General features: G+C 36.2%; 1 protein-coding gene across 18 annotated transcripts in view; it reads left to right on the plus strand.

Annotated features, from left to right (window-relative positions):
- The window catches only part of UNC80 (unc-80 homolog, NALCN channel complex subunit), a 228,567-nt gene extending 208,108 nt beyond the window's left edge, over positions 1 to 20,459 (plus strand). For 15 of the 18 annotated variants that reach the window (XM_009444163.5, XM_003309448.6, XM_054680141.2 and 12 more), the window contains 6 exons: positions 3,320 to 3,458; positions 6,020 to 6,076; positions 13,329 to 13,410; positions 14,477 to 14,588; positions 15,227 to 15,426; positions 16,492 to 20,459. In XM_009444163.5, coding sequence (XP_009442438.2) covers positions 3,320 to 3,458; positions 6,020 to 6,076; positions 13,329 to 13,410; positions 14,477 to 14,588; positions 15,227 to 15,426; positions 16,492 to 16,758 — 857 coding nt within the window. In that variant the 3' untranslated portion in view covers positions 16,759 to 20,459. The remainder of the gene's footprint in view (positions 1 to 3,319; positions 3,459 to 6,019; positions 6,077 to 13,328; positions 13,411 to 14,476; positions 14,589 to 15,226; positions 15,427 to 16,491) is intronic. The other 3 variants (XM_003309449.6, XM_009444168.5, XM_009444174.5) reach the window with 1 other exon arrangement.
- Positions 20,460 to 21,220: the final 761 nt, after the last annotated feature.

The following is a 21,220-nucleotide window of genomic DNA, read 5'->3' on the forward strand; positions in this document are numbered from 1 at the left end:
GATTCCTAATGCCTGCATTTCTATAAATTCCTTGATACCCTTTGGTCATTTAAAAAGAATTCAGGGAAAAAGTAAATATGAATTTGAATACATTAATTTCTGCTTCTGGCTGGGCACGGTGGCTCATGCCTGTAATCCCAGCACTTTGGGAGGCTGAGGCGGGTGGATCACCTGAGGTCAGGAGTTCAAGACCAGCCTGGCCAACATGATGAAATCCCATCTCTACTAAAAATACAAAAACTAGCTGAGTGTGTTGGTGTGCACCTCCAGTCCCAGCTACTCTGGAGGCTGAGGCATGGGAACCACTTGAACCCGGGAGGCAGAGGTTGCAGTGAGCCAAGATCGCGCCAATGCACTCCAGCCTGGGCAACAGAGCGAGCCTCTGTCTCAAAAACAAAAACTGCTATCTAAAAACTCCTAAATTTTCTTTAAACCTATATAGTCAACTTTTTCCACTAACTCCCATTTAAACTGTGGATAACTAACCAAGGAAAGCACTTATTCTCCTTTTTCCTGGACATCTTGCTTAGAGGGTTGATTGGAACTTAAATGGCCTCATTAAGCAAGGAAAAGTGAGCCGTGTATATGCCTAGGACTCAGAAAAGACCAGTTGGCTCTACCAGCCGGTATGTAAACCAGCAGGCTGTCTTGAGGGAAAGTACTCCAAATTTGAGTTAAGAGAATCCCCAGTGACTAGGTCAGCCCAGAAACTTCTAAGGCATGTGCTAGAGATTTGGTGTTATGACATGAGGAGAAATACTACATATGTATGCTTCACAGGAGGTTATAAAAAGTAAAATTAGGGTGAAAGATTCCATTAAAATGCTACTGTCATTTCAGGGGTCTTAATATTGCATTAATTATTTTCCACTTGTGTGTTAAGATACTCTGATATAACGTTTATAGCAAAGTTGTGTTGTCAATGCCATATGAATGAGAACAAAATTTAGATCTTCACTCAGAGGCTCTCCATACCAAACAACAACAAAAAGCTCTACTCTGAACTAAATTAAATAGAAGAAATGAGAGTTGAGGTTAGAATTTTAATTAACTAAGATGAATAAAAGTGTTTTAATGTCCTACAACAGTTGGGAATGTAAGAGAAGAGAAAAAATAAATGCTTTGTCAGTACTTACCAGTAATATTTGCAGTTAGCTTCAGCATTAGTCAGACAAGGGAAAAATCATATTGTCCTGTGCCTGGCCTATAGACACATTTCTGTCTAAATCACCCTGGTGACTGCTCATGAAAATACACCTAAAGTTGTAATTAGGGAAATCTTGACTGAGAAAACACCATGAAAGAGAAAAGGATCAGCAGTTTAAATATCCATTAAGTATGGGTAAAACTTAAAGAAAATCAATTTTTTCTTTAATGCTTGAAGTAGCCTCTCCCAGCAATTCTTATTAATTATAGGAAATGATATCACCTATTTTTGTAGAGCTAAATATATTTTGCAGGTAACCTTATAAATAATAGATGACCTAACCTGTAGGAAGGAGCAAGGAAAGAAAAGTAAGTAAGACTTAAACAGGGATATCACTGGCCAAAAGCCAACACTAACATACTGATGAGGCAGCAGGGGGACTGGGGAGCCATGCAATTTTTTGCTTATATCTCTGATCACAGACATCGTAACCATCCCAATGAAAGCAAGATTGCTAACAAATGGTATTGTGTGTTTGTGATATGGGTGTGTAGTAATTTAAATAGGGAGGGGTATGAAAACCAGATCGTTGTTTTGAATTAAACTTTCTTACATTCAATAATCAGACTTGTATTAAGGCCTATCGGGTATAAGATAAGGAAGAAGGAAGTATGAGAAAGATACATTCTCTGCTTTCTAAGATCTTATAATAGATATAGTTATGTAGAGGAGATGAGAGACATTTACAATAAAGAACACGTAACGAAAGAGTTACTGGTAGACAGCACATGATTAATCACCAAACAAATACTGGGGACATAAGTGTTAAGTGATATGTGAATACAAATAAGGGGGAATAATCAATAGGATTTGGGAAAGGCCTCTGTAGAAATAGCTGAATCTATCCTACCACATTTTTTATATTTTTAAGACACATTTGTTTATTCTCTTTCCTGTGGACATATCTAAAAAGAAAATATCATTCTATAACAAGAATCAATTTTAAGTCAGTGATTATATAGCAAATTAAAATTGCTAGCACGTTTTATATTCACCTTTTGATTTGAAATAAGTTCAATTAGAAATATGATTACTTTGATATTTTAAATAAATAGTATCAAATGGTCTTATACAGTAGCACACATTCTCCAAAACTCAATATGTTTATCAAAGAATATTAGTGTTCATCAACAAACAACATTAGCTCATTTAGAATTAAGTCACTTTGTCATAGATACTGTGCTAAAGTTAATTTTCATATGAATTTGAATACATTAATTTCTGCTTCTGACTGGGCACGGTGGCTCATGCCTGTAATCCCAGCACTTTGGGAGGCCGAGGCGGGTGGATCACCTGAGGTCAGGAGTTCAAGACCAGCCTGGCCAACATGATGAAATCCCATCTCTACTAAAAATACAAAAACTAGCTGAGTGTGTTGGTGTGCACCTCCAGTCCCAGCTACTCTGGAGGCTGAGGCATGGGAACCACTTGAACCCGGGAGGCGGAGGTTCAGTGAGCCAAGATCGCGCCAATGCACTCCAGCCTGGGCAACAGAGCGAGCCTCTGTCTCAAAAACAAAAAACAAACAAACCAAAACAAAACAAAAAAAACTCTGCTTCTATGGAGAAAACAAAATCACATACTTAAATTTTAAAATTTTGGTTAAAATAAGCATTTATTTCTTAACTTTATAGCTTTCAAATATTTTTCCTAAAAATATCTGAAATTGTCTTTCCCTCAGCAGTCTAGAAATTATTAACTGTACTGAATGTGGTTTTTGAATGTCAAGGAAATGTATTTGACTCATTCAATAACAAAGTCTCCTGAAGTATTTATGGAATGTTTTTAAAAAATTATGTGCTAGCTTTTCTCAAATCTTAAATTTGCTGATGCCTGTTCACTTTCACAAATAATCTACTTGTAAAAATTTACATTTATTTCATGAAGGATGTTCTAGTGTGGAAGGGTGGGAGATGTATAGACGCAAAGAATTATCATTACCCCCAAAGGTCTAAGTTTTTTTATCTGTGTGAAGGGACCAATGATAATTTAGATTTACACACAGCCCTAAGTTGTACACAAGCCAAGGACAGAACCCAAGTACAGCTTTGGTTGGGTTTTTCTGATCAGTGTCATAGTTTTTGTAACACTCTATTCCTTTGCCCCTTTTAGATGACTCTATAAGCATGCCCAGCGTGGTAAGTGAACAAGAAGCTTACCTCCTGAGTGCCATTGGAAGGAGGCGATTCTCCAGCCATGTCTCCAGCATGTCTGCACCTCAGGCTGAGGTGGGCATGCTACCCAGCCAGAGGTAAACAGCTATGGTTATACTGTACTCTGCATTTGGGGACAAAGTTAGAAATTCTGAAAATACACTCCTGTTATTCTACAAAGACAGAAAGAGAAGCAAGCAATGGTAATGTTTTTAGATAGATCATTCCACAAAGGATTTGTCAACTAGGTTCCTGCAGGCAACACTTTGCAGTTTTCTAAGCCAAGCTAGTAGAAGGGATCCCAATTTCCAAGTATTGTCTCTCCTTAAAAATTTTCCATAGACACATGGTCTTCTTTCTGTTGTCAAATGGCATTCTTGTATTTCAGATTTATCATTAGCTAAGCTAATGATGGGTACTTGGCAAGAGTTAGGACCATCTTTATGTTTTTGGTAAAGTTTAGGCTTCTGATATATTATTAGTATTCAGTTGTAGGTAGTGACACTTAACCAAGCAGAAAAGGATCTATGCCACTGAGTGTGACCTTGGGCAGGTCATTTAACCGTAATCCACAGTTCTCCCTCTGTAAAATGAAGAGGTTTGCTAAAATGATCTTTAAGATAACTTCTCATCTATAGTTCTATGATTCCATGACAAAACCCCTTTAAATATTTTGTGTGTTCTCTGTCTCTTAAGAATATAAGTAAAAAAAAACTTCCCATATATATATATATATATATATATATATATATATACACACACACACACACAATGAAAGTATAATGAAAATGATCTCACATGAGTCAAAACATTTATCTTAAGTAGATAAATGTTTTGGAACCAATGATATTTTCACTTCAGGAATTGAGTTTTTCAAGGAATTGACCTTATGTGATTTTAGTGTGTTGCTTATTTTTAATACCTATAGATTCATTGTAGTACAATTCAGACATGGAAAATAATAAAATTCAGGGCATATTCTGGTGTTCACATAAAACCAGTTTATATCTAGGAATAATTACCCTGTACCCAAATCCTTTCGCAAATGGTTCGTGAACTACACAGATGAAATAAAATTTGTGAAATAAAGCCCAAGTTTGGAGAATATCAAAGAATAGGGTAAAACGATAAATCATTAATAAACAAGTTGCATACTTTTTAAGAAGGCAATGTTTTATATAAGTACCATTTAATTATTACAAAGATTAATACTATATAAAGGTTTGTATCATTGTAAGAAATTGTTTTACCTACCATTTGGTAATTTTCCTTTGAAAAGAAAGTCTTATACACAAAAAGTGTGAACAAAATCAAAGCCAAACAATAACATGTCCTAAAAAAGATATAAAGCCACACAAGCAGCTAATATTGGTAGCTATCAGTGTATTTTTAATTGCTAGCAATGTGCATGGTTCTATGAAGAATATTTTAAAAAATCAATTACTTGAAAGTTTTATTTAAATTATAGAATTGTAGAAATTTCATAAAGAGGTTTTTCATTGTTATTTACCTAAAATAACCAGGCCATCAATTTCCTTTTTACATATTCATTAAGGGGTCAAGTTGTTTGCAGGGAGAAAATTTGTCCTATTATACATATCTTGATTGTACATTTTCTTGATTTCTAGAAATCAAGAAAAAATAATATAGTTAAATAGTTTGGGCTTCATTCATATTTTGGAAGACTAGCGAAGGTAATAATACTGTCTCTGTACATAAGGGAAAGTGAGTCTCTTCCTAGGGACAGAGGCTGTTTTTATAGTGAACTTTTAGGTGAGCCTCAATTCTTTGGGGCCAGGCACTCCAGTTTTCTAAATGGTTTAGTTCTCTCCAATTTAACGAGTATTTATTGAGTGCCTCACAGATGCTTAGCTCAATGCTAGGCACTGAAGGAAGGACAGATAAAGCATGACAGTTTCTGTTCACAAATCTCAGTTCAGCTACATACATATCAATCAATCGATAAACAATTTAATTATTCTCTCACCAACCTGACAGGTTTCTTCTTTTGGCATTTACAATTCAGTCACTAGAGGATGGAGAGTAAGGAGGTAAATGCGAGTTCCATGTGAATTTTCTAAGATATCTTCCTTCCATTTGTTTACTTGCATTTTCACTGCAAAATTAGCAGGGAAAGTTGTGTTCTTTCTTTACTTTTCTTAATGGCATCAGTTCCAAGAGCTTGGTTGTGGCAGTTCATGGTAAGTGGTTTCTGTGTGCTAATGTTAGAATGCACAAGAAAGAAGCAGGGTCCTGGTCAATGAAACACCATGTACATAAGACAGGTTAAAAATAATCACCACCTAGCCAAATGGTTACCAAAGGAAATGGTAGTTTCATCTTCTACAGATTCATTCTGCAATGTGTTTCAGAGCCTATGGGCCCATTTGGAGTTCATTTTAACTCTTGACCAATAAATAGGTTACTCCTCTGAGAGTTGTATCCATCCAAAGCCCTTCCTCCCCCATTGCCTTGAGTCCTATGTCTTGACAAACCCAGCACAAGGTGAAATGGTTGACTGTCTCCTTTTCCTTCCTTGTTCGGTTAAATCTATTTATTTTTGGTTCTTGGAAGAAGAAAATTGCATGCCTTTTTTCTTTCTTTTTTTTTTTTTTCATTTTCTTTCCCTAAATGCTTCATCTCCCTACCCCTCCTGCAGTGAACCTAATGTCCTCGATGACTCCCAGGGCCTGGCCGCCGAGGGCAGCCTCTCTAGGTACAGTGTCAATGCTACCTGTCTATTGGTGTCTGTGCTGGGAAACTAGCTGTTCCCTGTCTCCTCTGTCTCTCTGTCTTCTCTGTCTCTTCTCGCCCCATCTTAATATCTATTTCCATTCCTTGCCCTTTGTTGTTCATGAACATATGAGCCTGGAAGTCAAAGGTGTAGCAAACCCTCCTTCATTTTCAGCTTCAGAGCTCAATGTCAATCAAGTAAGCCTGAAAAGCTTACTTTAAAAAAATTATAGAATTCTTTATGGGGCATTTCCCACGGATGTCTAAAAAGTCTGGTATGCCAAATGTTAAATTTATCCCATCTAATTATTCCCTCCCACACTGATATTTATTAAGAATTGTTTTTCAGAGGCCCTTTAATACATCATCAAGAAGCCCCTTATTAAATCAAGACAGGTCTTTTAGCTAATACCATTGATTGTAAGAAAATAGACAATGATGTTATAAAAAGAATAGTAATGTGGATACAATTTATATACTATAATTCCTTCTCTTTGATGCATGCTATTGGGCAGACTTCTATAGTAGCTTGTTCCAGCAACACTTACACAAAGAATGTCTGTTCTAGCACAAAGGTGACTCCAAAACTTGCATGAAATATCAGACACAAACAGTTCTTGGTAAGTAAGAGAAGTCTTATGAGGCAAATAATGTAATGTCTTGGCTATTGGTTTAAAGCTTCAGAAAAGGGGACTGCACCTTTAACACTCAGATAAACCACGTCAAACATTCCTAATCTTGTGCTGTTGATTCACACCTCTCAACTAATCCTCATTAGGGGTAAGGCTTCTTGTTCATCCTTAGAGTATCTTTGTGCCATCTCAAGAGATAACATTCCCTTTCAGGTTTGCACTATCTAGTGAGTACAATACACCCGTGTTTATTGCTTTATCACAAAGATGAGGAAATGTTGAGAGGCTGTTCCTGTGAAAGGTTGTCTTTTGTTTTCTTTGCATCTTGTTCAGATTTCACATTTTCTTTTGCAATTGAAAATGGGAAATTTAGTCCATCATCGGGTGTATTTTTTTTTTAACCAGACCCATAATTCATGACATTCGTGTTTGCCAGCCCTTGCCTTGACAGATCAGTCTCTTATTGGTGGTAAATGTGGAAGTGCTGCAGAATGCAGACTTAATTCCATTAGCAGGAGCTTTGGGGGCAAGGAGGAAGTTGAGAAACAAAACAGTCCTCAAGAGGGCTTCCCTTTATTCACGGTGTTGGAAGAGATCTGAACCAAGTCTAGCAGAGTGTTCATTCTTTCAAAGAAAGCAGGTATTTAATGTTTAAAATTACATGTGTGATGGGAACCTTGATTAGAAGACAATTTCAGTGGCCTACTGAGAGTAGAGAGTATCAAATCAGACTTCCACTTAGCTAGCTTTGTGCTGGGGCTTTTCTAATTAGGCCAAATTCTACTCTTGATGAGTAAGGATTGGTGAGAGAAGGCAGGAGTTTGAGATTATTTTTATGAACTCTCCCAAGTATTTGGCCCTCTCTGGTAGGCTCAGGGTTCAAAGGACCTATTTGTGGTTTTCTAAACCAATTCAGTGTGTCCTGGTTCCAGTGTCAATGGAAATATACACAAAGTTTTTGGTAGGTGAGACTGGTTCAGAGCCAAAGCTATTGATTTGTCTACAACTGAATTAGTCAGTCATGGTAGTACTTTGATGACTGTCTTAGATCAACTGCCGTTGATCCGTTGTTTCTGTGACCATTGTGTTTTAGTTCTGGGTGTGAGTCATCCAGACCCAGTTGTGGTCATTAAGAAATGGGAAGATGAGGCATTCACTTTGGCTTCTGAAATAATTCTAATAGCACAGAGGCTTTCTACCAACCAGTAGCACATCCACCTTTGCCATACCCTGCAAACTGTATCTCTTGAACTACATCATGTCACCAAGTTCTCTTTGGAGGAGAGGAACTTTTGGCATTTACTAGGAGGTTGGTTTACAAAATAGGATATATACTTTTTATATTTAGTTTCCAGACTTTCTTATTTTTGGCATGAACTTCCTTTAAGCTGCAGACTCTTAAAATCCTGAAGTAGTAAGGCATTAACCAGGTAATGACGCTTAACATACACTCCAACACTGAGGACCTAAAATACACCCAAAGTAGTCCTAATGAAAATCTGGCCTTAAAGCTTAGAGAATATCAGGAAGCATATCTATGGGAAAATAATAAACTCTGCTGCTCCCATGCTCTTACAACATTTTACCAAACTTGCATGAGAATTTCCTTTTGAAAGGACATTTGTTTTAGACAAAAGGGGTAAGTTGGATGGAGTGGGCTAAATAAGGAAGAGACCAAGATAACCTGATGAATAGGTGGAAATCAATAAAAATTTGCCATACCTATAGAAAATTACTTCTAGGATTTTTTTTTAAATGTGCTAACTTGTTTCTTTTAGATTCATCCCCAGAAATAGCCTATTAGAAACACTATGCTCTGCAGAAAAGATTCTTTGTATTGGAAATTAATAAGATGAAATCATATTCCATGGGAGAATTCTCTTCTCTGGAGACTGTTGCTCTTAGAGATATAGAAATTCATTGTAGATGTTCCTTCTCTGTCTCTGCCGTGAAACACACACACATATCCGTGGACATGTTTTCTCTCCAGAAGAATAGAGACATACAGAGGCTATTCAAGAACTTATGGCCAGATGTTTACACCAAAGAATTAGATTTTGGTTGGACATGTTAGAACATTTTGAAAGACAGAAATTGACCGTCAACTCTAATTTTTTTTTAAAAAAGATTATAATGCTACTTGAATTTGCAAGGATACTTTTAATCACAGTGAAAAATAAAAATGTTTGAACAAGACTATATAGTCTAGGTGAAAAGAAAGAAAAATAACCTATATAGTGGAACCCATCTCATGATTATACACACTTTCAAAGCATAAAAACTTGGCAAGTACTCTCAAAATACCAAAAAATAAAAAAAAATTAAAAACCTTTTTAAGTAGCTGAGAATTAATGACTGAGAAAATATGTTGTGATACACAGATATCTACTTTGCCATTGCTAAATCAGTTCTCACAGGATATCTAAGATCCAGATTATTCCCCCTTTCAATGTGATTTTAGCCTGTAATCTCTAAATTACGTGGCACTTAAGATATAGTTTCTCAGATGTTGTTGAGGTTAAGTAAATTTTAAACAATAATCTTTTATTGAGAAAAGGGGAAGTAGGAGTTAGTCTACTGCGTATTTCCCTGCTCTCTACAGATACCTTATCGCTCCCGTGAAGTGCTGGCTTCATGCATTCCTATCACAAGGCAATCACTCAGGGTAAACGACGATGCTGCATGTCTTTTGTGCCACCTCTACATTTCTCTAAACCATATTAAAATTGAAACCAAAAGCACAGATAAAAGCAATGAAAATATGAATTCACTTTTCCATGTGCTGGTCTCACCTAGTGCTTCTACTTAAATTTTTAATTTATGGGAAATATACTTCAATCTATAATTTTTTTGTAATTTTGAAATGAGTGATATGAATTTTTATTGCATTATTGAATGGCCCTTGTTTACCTATCCTTTATACCTTATTTATAAAGTGCGCCCTTTATAAAGGATAAAGTGTATATAGTGCATAAAAGATATACTTTATAAAATATATCCTTTATGCACTATATGCCTCCATAGTATCAGGTATATATTTCATTAGGAGATGCATACATATTTATATACTGCAATCCAGGCCATTATACTGATATAGGAGAGAAGAGGTCATCTATGTCAGAATTGTTTTCCTAACATTCTCTAAATTTCCGTAGCTTATAAATTACTTCCTTGCATTTCAAAAAAAGATGCTTTTGGTTTTTGTAGATAATATGGGTCACACCAGTTCTGCTGAGCCCCAGTTGCATTTACTTCTCTAAGACCTAGATTATATGGTTTACCATAGTGATATTTTTCATTGACTCAAAAATATAAGAGATTATTTACTCCTAAATATATTGTAAGATGTTAGCTTCAATTTAGAAAACTTTATTTGCTTATATCCTTATTGTTCCACCTTATTACTTGGCCAAAACTATGGAAATCAGTCATATCTCATTCCCAAGATTAAAAATTTTAGGAAACCTGACTGGGCACCGTGGCTCATGCCTGTAATTCCACCACTTTGGGAGGCCGAGGCAGGCAGATTGCTTGAGGCCAGGAGTTTGAGACCAGCCTGGACAACATGGTGAAACCCTGTGTCTACAAAAAATACCAAAAAAAAAAAAGTAGTCAGGTGTGGTGGCACATATCTGTAATCTCAGCTTCTTAGGAGGCTGAGGCATGAGAATTGCTTGAACGCAGGAGGTGGAGGATTCAGTGAGCCAAGATAGTGCCACTTCACTCCAGCCTGGGCAACAGAGCAAGCCTCTGTCTCAAAAAAAAAAAAAAAAATTAGAAAACCAGTTTTCTCTATTGGACAATTATAAGAAGTTGTCCCACTACTCTGACATATCTCAACATATAGTCTCAACTTTTCAGAGCATGAAATACACATTTCACTTATCTGAAAGGATTCAGTTGTCTATTGGAGTATGATATTTTGTGACCGTAAAATACAATATAATATTTTAAAATTTGACTATCAAATATAACATAGTATTTCCCTAAAGGGAAAAATAATTTTGATTACTGCAGTTGTAGTAGGTAGGGACTATGGTGGGACTGTTTCAAAAAATTTAAATAAAAACTGGACATAACATAGAGAGGTGCTTAGTGAAAACCCCTTAGTCTTCTCCTGGTTCATTCTAGTATTGCACATCTTATAGTCATACATCACAAATCCTGCAGATGACTGAAATATTACATGATGTGGAGAGAAGCTAAATTGAAACTTTTTATATGCAACTTCAATTTGATATAGACCCCAGAAAAAGAAACATGTTCTGTATAAATTATCATTGTGAATTTTTTGGCTGCTTATTCCTAACTGTACAGAGTTAAGCCAGCCTTCGATATTCCAAATATAAACATGTTAGCAATCACATTTTTAGAGCGAGTATAATGTATAAGCTGGGATATTTCCAAGGATATATTTTGTAATTTCATCTTTGATGGGTGCATTCCATGATGAAATGCTCTATCATTTACAGAACAGCTAAATACTAAAGCTATAAACTTGATACGTCTCTTAGATATAAGCCTCTCTATCCATAGAGAAAATTTCGATGCTTATGATCCTCTCCTGGAATAATCATCATGAAATTACCATTATGTTTTGACATTTAACACTCCCTGAGTAACATGAATTTCTTTTCTTTTCTTACACCATTTTTCTCACAATCACAGATTCCTGAATAAAAATGAGACAAGTGGACTGCCTCGATTTCATTTTCTCTGCCCTATTATTTTCAAAACATTTTATTACCTGCTTCCTTTTAGTATTCTAGAAGCAATAAACTCATTACAACATCAAATGTAAAACAAGAAAGCATGCTATGTACATCACTTTTCATGTTCAAACCATTGTACATCAACTAACTTCTTTTCTCTACCTTAATGGGAGGTAGTTGGTAAGTATTAACCTCCTCTTAATGGCCAAGGGAACTGAGGTAACATTTAGATGTCAATGAAAAATCCATTCCAATGAAAGCTTTGCTTAGTATTAGGAGAAACTTGTTTCTACTTTTGTGCATATGGTTATTGAATACTCTTTCCAATTTAACAGACACGTTAACATGTATAATTAATAAGGAGATGTCATTTCAAACATGCCAGCAACATTGTCTGGATTGCTTATCAGAATTTATTGCATTGTTCCTTTGGGGTAATTTTCTATCTTCATGGAAAGGTCACATCTGTTTCAAGGTTATATATGTAAAAGGATAATGCACATGGATATTTTTGAAGTTGACATTCAGGAGAACAAGAAAGTTTAAAAAGCACCTGTTTTGGTACTCTTTATGAATTTTGTTATTGTGAACCCCAAATGGTGTAATTACATCCTTATTTCATAAAAACCGTGATAAACCCTATTTGGGAATCACATTGATTTTTTAGTGGAAATGTAAGACTTTTAAAAGATGACAAATGTGACTGTGTCAACTTTGTGATGATTAACCAATTATTAACACAAAAGGGGAAACATCTGATTGCCTGTCTCGCCACCAGTTTCTCTCCTTACTACTGGAGCTGGGTATTTAAGTAGTTCTTTATTTAAAAAATGGAAATGAACAGATACAGTCTTTCTTTTCCCTGGGCAGTTGCTGACTCTGGATTCCTCTGTGGAATATTATACTCTTAAGAACTATCATCTGTAGATGACTCTCCTTTTGCAAAGGCAAAGCAGAAATTAATTAACCATTAACCAAATAATCACATTGGCATCATCCACAGAATTGTAATATTCTCTGGGGCACAGGATACTTCTTTTTTCACCCCCACTCCCATTATAAATACCTTTTATACATGCATGCAGAATGAAAAAGGACCATGGACCCATGTCAGTATTTTCAGCTTCACCCAACACTAAAATAGCAACTATTTCCAGTCATTTTTTGCATACAAATGACACACATACACAGTAAATTTGGGGGGAGCAGGTTGTTGCTTTTATAAACTGCATGGTATGTTTGAGTGCAGTTACTCGATTTTAAAGCTCCTGAGTTGTAATGATAGCTTAACTATAGCTATACTTTGCCAGCCTTTTAAATCTAAAACCATTTTTAAAAAAACATTTGTTTACCCATGTGACTATTCATTTACTCAGTAGTCACAGAGACTTCAGGCTGCAAACATGTGTTGAATGTGCCCCTTCACCCAAATAAATTCTGTGTCTGATGTGTTCGATATTTGTCCATCTTATTTTCATTTAAATTGAAATTTTAAAAAGATGTTCCCATCCATGTGATAGAGTTGTTTGTGTTTGTTTGTCACCACCGTTTCCCTTCCCCTTGGAAAAAAAATTGAGATTAGAATATGACATCTTATGCCTTTTGGTGGCTTCCAAACCAGGGGTGTGATCAAACCAATGTTTTCTGAATGATAGATACGGCATCAGTGATTGAAAACAGAATCTCAATTTTGGCAGCTTGGGGCTACAAGGCCTTGTCCTCCCTCCCAAACATTTGAAAACACCCATCCCAGGGACTCTCCCAACCATCCTTCAAAGATAATGGTATCTTTGAAGTGACTGTATCGTACAAGTGATTTTGGCTAACACCCACCAGAGGACTGTCTCCTGTACTCTCTCCGGGGTACACTAACACTGTTGATGCTTGGCAGGGTGGCAAGTATACAGAGTGAACCTGGTCAACAGAACCTCCTTGTTCAGCAGCCGCTGGGGAGGAAGAGGGGCCTGAGGCAGGTAAGTAGACCCTTAAAGCGCAAGAGAACCATCCTACGAATTGGAAGCTCTGTGTGATTTTTAATGCCCATGTATATTAAGATATTTTGCTGCTGGACGTGCCCAGAATCCCAGCTACTGGGGAGGCTGATGTGGGAGGATTGCTTGAGCCCAGGAGTTAGAGTCCAGCCTGGGCAACATAGTAAGACTCTGTCTCTAAAAAACTAACTAACAAATAAAACAATGGTTTTTTTTTAAAGTTTATATTTTGCATTCACCCTACCTAAAATAAGCAGCACAGAGCAACTTTAAAACGTGGTAAGTACTTAGGCAAGCCAAATGTTTCGATCTTCTATTTTAGCTCTGAATTTTCTTATTAGCAAAGCTGATTATGTGGTAAAGTAAGTGGGGCTATAATTCTATTTGTTCCTTACCCAGAAACTTTCTTTACCAGCCAAACTTACTGATAGAGGAAGATTTGTTATACAGTTGATTTAAGGCCTGTTTCTGCATAAAGGCAAAGAAAAAGAAGTCCTTTCTTTCTCATTTCAAGATTATTTAATTTAAAGCAAACTGAAGTAAAGATCATCTTTAGAGATTTCCTTAGGTGGAGTTCTTTTACATTACTTTCTAAATAAAAGTCTGAAAGCAGCTTATCACTGTTGCTTCCTTAGGAGCTTCCCATTATTGATTCAGGTACCAGGCACTTGGCCAGCATCTGAGGTTTTGAAAATAAACTTCCCCTTTGAAAGCATATGTCCAGCTATAAGTTTTAAATGAGCAAAGGTTGATCAGTAAGCAATAGTTATTCACTTTGCCTCCTAAAATTACTGAAATTCTCAAGTTTATGATCTAAATTATGTTAGTCAATGTTCTTGGCATATATAAAGGACCAATAATTGGGAGATGAACTAGCTAAAGGGAATGTCAGAAGAAAAGACTTATAGTTAAATATGCAGAAATAAATTTATCAGCTATAAATGTAAGGAACAACCGTAAGAATCCACAGAAACATATAAATAAAGAAACAATTTCCTCTTAGGCAGTTAGACCCTCTTGCAAGTTTTATTCTGCCTATTCTCTTTAGCTAAGACGTCCTCTACTATCACGTCAGAAAACTCAGACTGAACCCAGAAATCGCCAAGGGGCTCGGCTGTCAACCACTCGCAGGAGCATTCAACCTAAAACGAAGCCGTCTGGTGAGGCCTCCTGTGTCCCTTCTGACTATACCATTGACATGATGCCATGCAACTCACCCAGGAAGGCTTACAAAAACCAAGCTGATGGAGATAAGCACACCTTTGGGGAGGTGCTAACATAAGGGAAGGAGTTTCCCAGAAAACTGTAGTGTCTTTTTTTTCTTCTTGCCTTCCCCAGTCCCTGTCTGTACCCCCATGAACCTAGAAAAAATGGAAGAGCCCAAGGTAAACCACTAATACTGGGAAATTTGACTATAAAATGATGTGGCTTCTTTACTGAAGCCAAGGACTGGGTTTGCTATATGTCTCACTGAAGGTAAAGCTATGATGAATAATAGGGACTTTTAAGTCCTGTTGGCAGTTGTTATGAGGAATGATCAACTTCAATTAATATTCTACACAAATGTTATTTTAGGCCATTTACGTGAAAATGATTTTTCTACGTAAGTCTTACTCTTTGTAAGAAGATAAAATCAAACATGCGCAAAATGTTCAAACGTGCTCTCATTTATTAATAAACCAGCAATGTTTTTATTTTAAAAAATCCCCAGGAGACACTGGTTAAAACCAACTATTAAGCATTGACGGTCCGTTTCCACCAACTCCTCCCCAATTTACTGTTTCACCTCTACCTGCAGCGGATCAGAAACGATCTGTGACCTTCATTGAGGCTCAGCCAGAGCCAGCAGCTGCCCTAACAGATGCGCTTCCTGCAACAGGCCAACTACAGGGCTGCAGCCCAGCCCCTTCTAGGAAACCAGAAGCAATGGACGAACCAGTCCTCACATCTTCTCCCGCCATAGTTGTTGCGGATCTCCACAGCGTGTCTCCCAAGCAGGTGAGGGCACTAGAGAAACAGGCAAGGCTTGCTCCCTGTGTACTTACTTCTGGCAGCCACTTGGATATGCACATTTATTCCATATAATTAAGTCCAGGTCTGCAATGCTTTGTTATCCAAACAGATACTGCTCCTGCCATCATGAAAGAGAAAAATCTATATAAAGTATAGCCAGGCATATATCTGCTTAAGAAGGACCAAGAAAAGCCTTGCTATTTTTACCTATGAAAAACCTAAGAGAAAATACTTTGCAGCTAAAACAGCTCTTTAAAACAGGTTTATACAGGTTAAGCATCCCTAATACAAAAATCTGAAACTTTTTTTCAGAAAAATTTGAAACTTTGTATGTGCTGATGTAATATTCAAAGTTCATGCTCAAAGAAAATGCTTATTGGAGCATTTTGGATTTCAGATTTTTGGATTAAGGATGCTCAACCAGGTAAGTATATAATGCAAATATTCCAAAATCAGAATCCAAAGCACTTGTGTTTCCAAGCATTCAGATAAAGGATAGCTGAAAGATAGTTCAATTTAAAAAAATTAAGTTACCAGTTTAGATAAAGCCTCTAAATATAGAACCTCTATGTCCTTATAAGATGAAAGGAACTTTTTGTTTTCATCTTTTTCCTCATTGTTTTGCTATTTTTCCTGCTGATATTTTTCTTGTTTTGGTATATTTTTTCTTTTCATTTTTATAAATGAATTCTTAGAGTGTCAGATTCTTCTCATGTGGTATTTAAGGAAAACTGAAGGGCAATGTTACTGTGTACATTTGTATAGTCTTTAATGGTTAAAAAACATTTTAACACTAAGCATTATTATCTCATTTGATCCTCACAGTCTACAAGATAAGCAAGACAAAAAATTGTGTTCATGTTACAGGTTCAAAAACTGAGGGTTAGAAAGTTGGAAAGGCCTACGTAAGGTCCTACCTATAACAAAGGCTGGAACTGGGACTAGCCATCTGATTCCTTTTCCAATTACCACTAGACAACAACATTTTTTGATGTTCTTCTCTGGTACCCATCCTATCTTTCCATAATGTTATGATCCTTTTGATCACAGAGTGAGAACTTCCCCACTGAAGAAGGAGAAAAGGAGGAGGACACAGAAGCACAAGGTGCTACTGCACACAGTCCACTCTCTACCCAACTCTCTGACCCTGATGACTTCACAGGCCTCGAGACATCCAGCCTTCTACAGCATGGAGACACTGTCCTTCATATCAGTGAGGAAAATGGCATGGAGAACCCGCTACTATCTAGTCAGTTCACCTTTACTCCCACTGAGCTGGGGAAAACGGATGCAGTATTAGATGAGTCTCATGTTTAATTCTATATCTTGTAAGCTCTGCAGGTATAGAGAAGACATGAAAGTGATCTCTCTACTACAAGTTCAATACTTTTGCTTGAAAAAGATTAATTACAAAATAGCACTTTACTTCTAATGGGTGGCACAAATCTGAATAGGTTTTGCTGCCAATACACATGATGTTTCATAAACATCTTAAAAGTCAATGGCTAAAAGGATTTAGTTGTGTGAAAATCACAAAACCATGGAGGAATAAGGGAAAAGAGCCATTTCACTGCACATTATGATTCAAGAAGCCTTCAGCAGTTAAAAATATATACTATTCAGTGCTGCTTTCATAGAAATATTAACAAATGATATGATCTAAAAATAGAATGCAATTTTTTGAGATTACTCACATTATACATCTCATGCAAATATTTATTTTTATAGTTTAAAAAATATCAATTCAGGTTGGCTATACAAGTAACAATTTACATAAAAAAATAATTAATAGGAAAAATATTACTTTGGGGAGACTAAATAACAAGCCTGCAGCCATTTCTGTTTGGAGTAACAATACAGCCATTTAGAAGAAGAAACAAATACTATATAGAGAGCTGTGGACTTTTAGATATTTATTTTTCAACTATCATTTTCATTGCATGTTGTAAATCAAAATGCAGATGGCATAAGATCATCCCATTTCATAATCTATCACATTAGAATATTAGAGAATATTCTAGAAATCATCAGAAATAATTCTGAATTAAGAACCTAAACAGCCTATACAATTATAAAAACTAAATGTATATATAATCACTTAAAAGAGATGGTATTCCTATTCCTAGCCCTGACTACATCAATACCAAGATTAGAAGATATTGGAAAATGTGATTAGTAATACTTTTCCTTATAGTATCCTGTGCCTGCCCTGGAGGGCATATTTTCAGATATTAAGGTTAGTGTTGTTAGAATCGGTTTAATAAAATAAAAATAACATTTTCCTAATAGAAACAATATTCTTATGATACTTGGAACATCTAAGTTTATAAGGAAAAACGTATAAAGTAAGCAATTTCTTCATAGACACCTCCAGTTTATATATTTTTCAAATAGGCCTTTAACTTGAAGTTCAGTTACTTCAAGAAAAGTGTAACACTTAGAAGGCTTGTGAGGCCAACACCTAGTGTGTTACTGATCCTATAGTAGGGCTGTGCATCACGTTGTTCACAATTGAATTTCAAAATTTTAACAGTTTACATTAGAAAACTGTTACCTAACAACCAAGCATATACAAACTCATATACATACTTAAATTGGTACGGTGGTGTATGTGTGCGTGCGTGTGTGTGTGTATGTGTTTTAGTCCTCAAGATGAAGTTAAATATAGACTTCAATTACCCTGCAATGAATTTAAAACACATTCTGTATGCTTAAACTTTGAGTGCGTTGGCTGTAAAATGTATACGTATATAAAGAGGATACCTACTAAACCCACCTTAATCATAAAGGAAAATTATTTTTTGTTAGAATTGCTTATTAAATAGGCATACTTTATACTGTGGTTTATAATTTCAAATATAACTTGGGGTTATGGTCCTATTCACTAAGAGAATGAAAGATATCCATGAGTTAAAGATAAAAGAACAAAACTAAAAATTTCAGATCTAACAATTGAAAGAAAATTGAGGCAGTAAATGACCTCTTTAATGTTTTACAATATTATCATGTTATTTACAGTTAATGCTGAAATAATTCTCAAGTGCAGGAATATAAATGTTAAGTGGTTTTATGATTCCAAGCTGATATATTTCACCTGTTAAAAATTATGCTGCTAAATTAGCATTAGAGGCCTTATGTTTGGTAATTACAAGTGTCTGGGCTATTGGCGCGTCTCTATATATGTGTGTGCTTTGTTCCAGTTTCTTCAAATTATCTATGTATAATTGTATGAAATATTTAAATAGCAAAGAAGTCAAAGAAGATTGTTAAATATTCAACAAGAATCATAAATACCTTTATATGTATTTTAAAAGTATTGGGCTGTTCTGAACATGATTATGCTGGTCTGTCTGCCTTTTAGCCTGACTCCTTCACTCTTGTGTGTGAAGTCTATTAGCAACTTTCAATAAGCTAAGCAATGTTGTATCTTGCAAAAAAGCCTCCACTCTGAGAAACAGGGCCTTATTGAGTGGGAATGTTTTCATACTGGGACTACTGAAATTTTGCAGATGTGTGCATCTGTTCCATTTAAGGTGCCCTTAAATGTGTTGAATGTAATGTGTTGAATGTTTATGTGTAATGGCTAAAGTATCTATATGTATGTGCATAAAACTGTCACAAGATGTATTCTCAGGAATACTGTTACCTGGAGTTTGAAAGGAATAACTATTAAAAAAAAAGTTGGGGAAGATTAGAAAAAAGTTCAAGATAAATGTTCAAAATATTATTAAGTACATGACTAAAAGCTAATTACTACATATGATAAATGCAGTGTTGGTAATAGTAGATCATTTCTTAAGCCATGATACTTAATGATATTTATCTTAATTCAGAGGAAAAACAAAAAAGGTACCCACTTCCCATGTAGAAAAAATTAGACTCAGCAAAGAGGTTGCTTCTTCTGAAATTAGCTTTTGAGAGACCTTGGAATAAACCATGTGTTATCCATGATAGTATGACTCATATCCAATTAAAACAGTTTAAATTCTGGATATAGGATCTCCTATAGCAAAACATTTTACTTTCATTTTTCAGTATTTGCTGCTTTCTAGAATTCTATTAGATAAGCTATGTCATTTTTCTGAAAAAGAAACTGTGTTATTGAGTGTATTAAGACAAGGCACTGAGAACTACAGTGTCAAAATCAAAAGGCATAAATGGGCATGGCAGTGCTGGTGGAAAAATCTGTGGTACTGGTGATCTGGTTAGGGCCTGTTGCACAGGCTGGGAGTAACTGGTTTGCTGTTTCAAGCATCCAAGAGTACCTTAAACAAGGTGATAGCTCCTCTCTTCTTTAGCATTATATTCCTTTAGTCAACAAAGAACTTTCTCCACTCTGCTGCCCAGCTCTGAGAGTATCTGAGATGAGAATAGGATGTGTGTGGAGGGGCCTTTAGGGAAGAAAGGGTCATAAATGAATAGAAGTACAGTCTGAAACATGAATTAAATATCCTTCCTCAAGTTATAAAGGATACTTTAATAGAACACAGTCTCCAGAATTCGCTGCTATCACACCAAGTCATGCTGTTGCCCTGTGACCTCACACTTCCAATTCCATGGCCTTGTCTTTGCAGGGAGTAAAAAATCCCACTTCTTTTTACTTTAGTGGGTCTCAACTGCAGCATTTCAGAAACAAATTTTGATTTGACACTCAGGAGAATAAAAACAAGTTGAGGGCAGAATGTATTTGGAAAAGCTTAAGACAAATTTACTGATATTATTTTATGATCATTTAGGATTACAGATCGATTTACCTCCATAAATCTTTGAATTGTCACTGTGACCACAGGATGAAAATCCTTTATTAGCCATTTTATAGGTTAAAACAAAAAATTGACTACACAGCCGACTTCCCTCAGATAACTATGAAGTCTATTATGAGTACTGAATGACCAAAGAACATGGAAAAAATACATATGAATAAATACTGAAATGTTTATGAAAGATATTTATGAAAGATATTAAGACTTCTGTGTTTAGGTATGCACATATGATAAAATAAATCTAAAAACATTTAAGATGCCTAAGTTTCATTTCTTAATGTAGGTAATAGCTTGACTCCTTCAGGAAGATGTTCATTTTGGATTCCTGGGGTGTGCCTTTGTTAATGCCTTGCTGTCCATCCTCAACCTCCCCAGTCTGGCCTGAGGTCACCATCCAATTAGACATCTCCAATACACTCTCCGTCACCCCTCCCCACAAACTGAGCTCTACTCTACTCATGCTTTGCAAATCTACCTTTAAAAAATAAAAATAAACTTCTCTGCCCAGGCTTTCATCTACCGGAATAACTGGTAGATTTCCCAGTGGAATTGTTAAAGATCTGGTTGCCCTCACAATGTGGCCAGAAATACGTGGTCCTGTGTCAGGAATTGGTGGGTTCTTGGTCTCACTGACTTCAAGAATGAAGCCACGGACCCTTGCGGTGAGTGTTACAGTTCTTAAAGGCAGCGTATCCGGAGTTTGTTCCTTCTGATGTTCAGATGTGTTTGGAGTTTCTTCCTTCTGGTGGGTTCGTGGTCTCGCTGGCTTCAGGAGTGAAGCTGCAGACCTTCGCGGTGAGTGTTACAGCTCTTAAGGCAGTGCGTCTGGAGTTGTTCATTCCTCCCAGTGGGTTCGTGGTCTCGCTGGCTTCAGGAGTGAAGCTGCAAACCTTCGTAGTGAATGTTATAGCTCATAAAGGCAGTGTGGACCCAAAGGTGAGCAGTAGCAAGATTTAGTGCAAAGAGCAAAAGAACAAACATACCACAGCTCAGAAGGGTACCCAAGCCGGTTGCCA

The sequence above is a fragment of the Pan troglodytes genome, chromosome 13 (assembly GCF_028858775.2).
Source record: "Pan troglodytes isolate AG18354 chromosome 13, NHGRI_mPanTro3-v2.0_pri, whole genome shotgun sequence".
NCBI lineage: Eukaryota > Metazoa > Chordata > Mammalia > Primates > Hominidae > Pan > Pan troglodytes.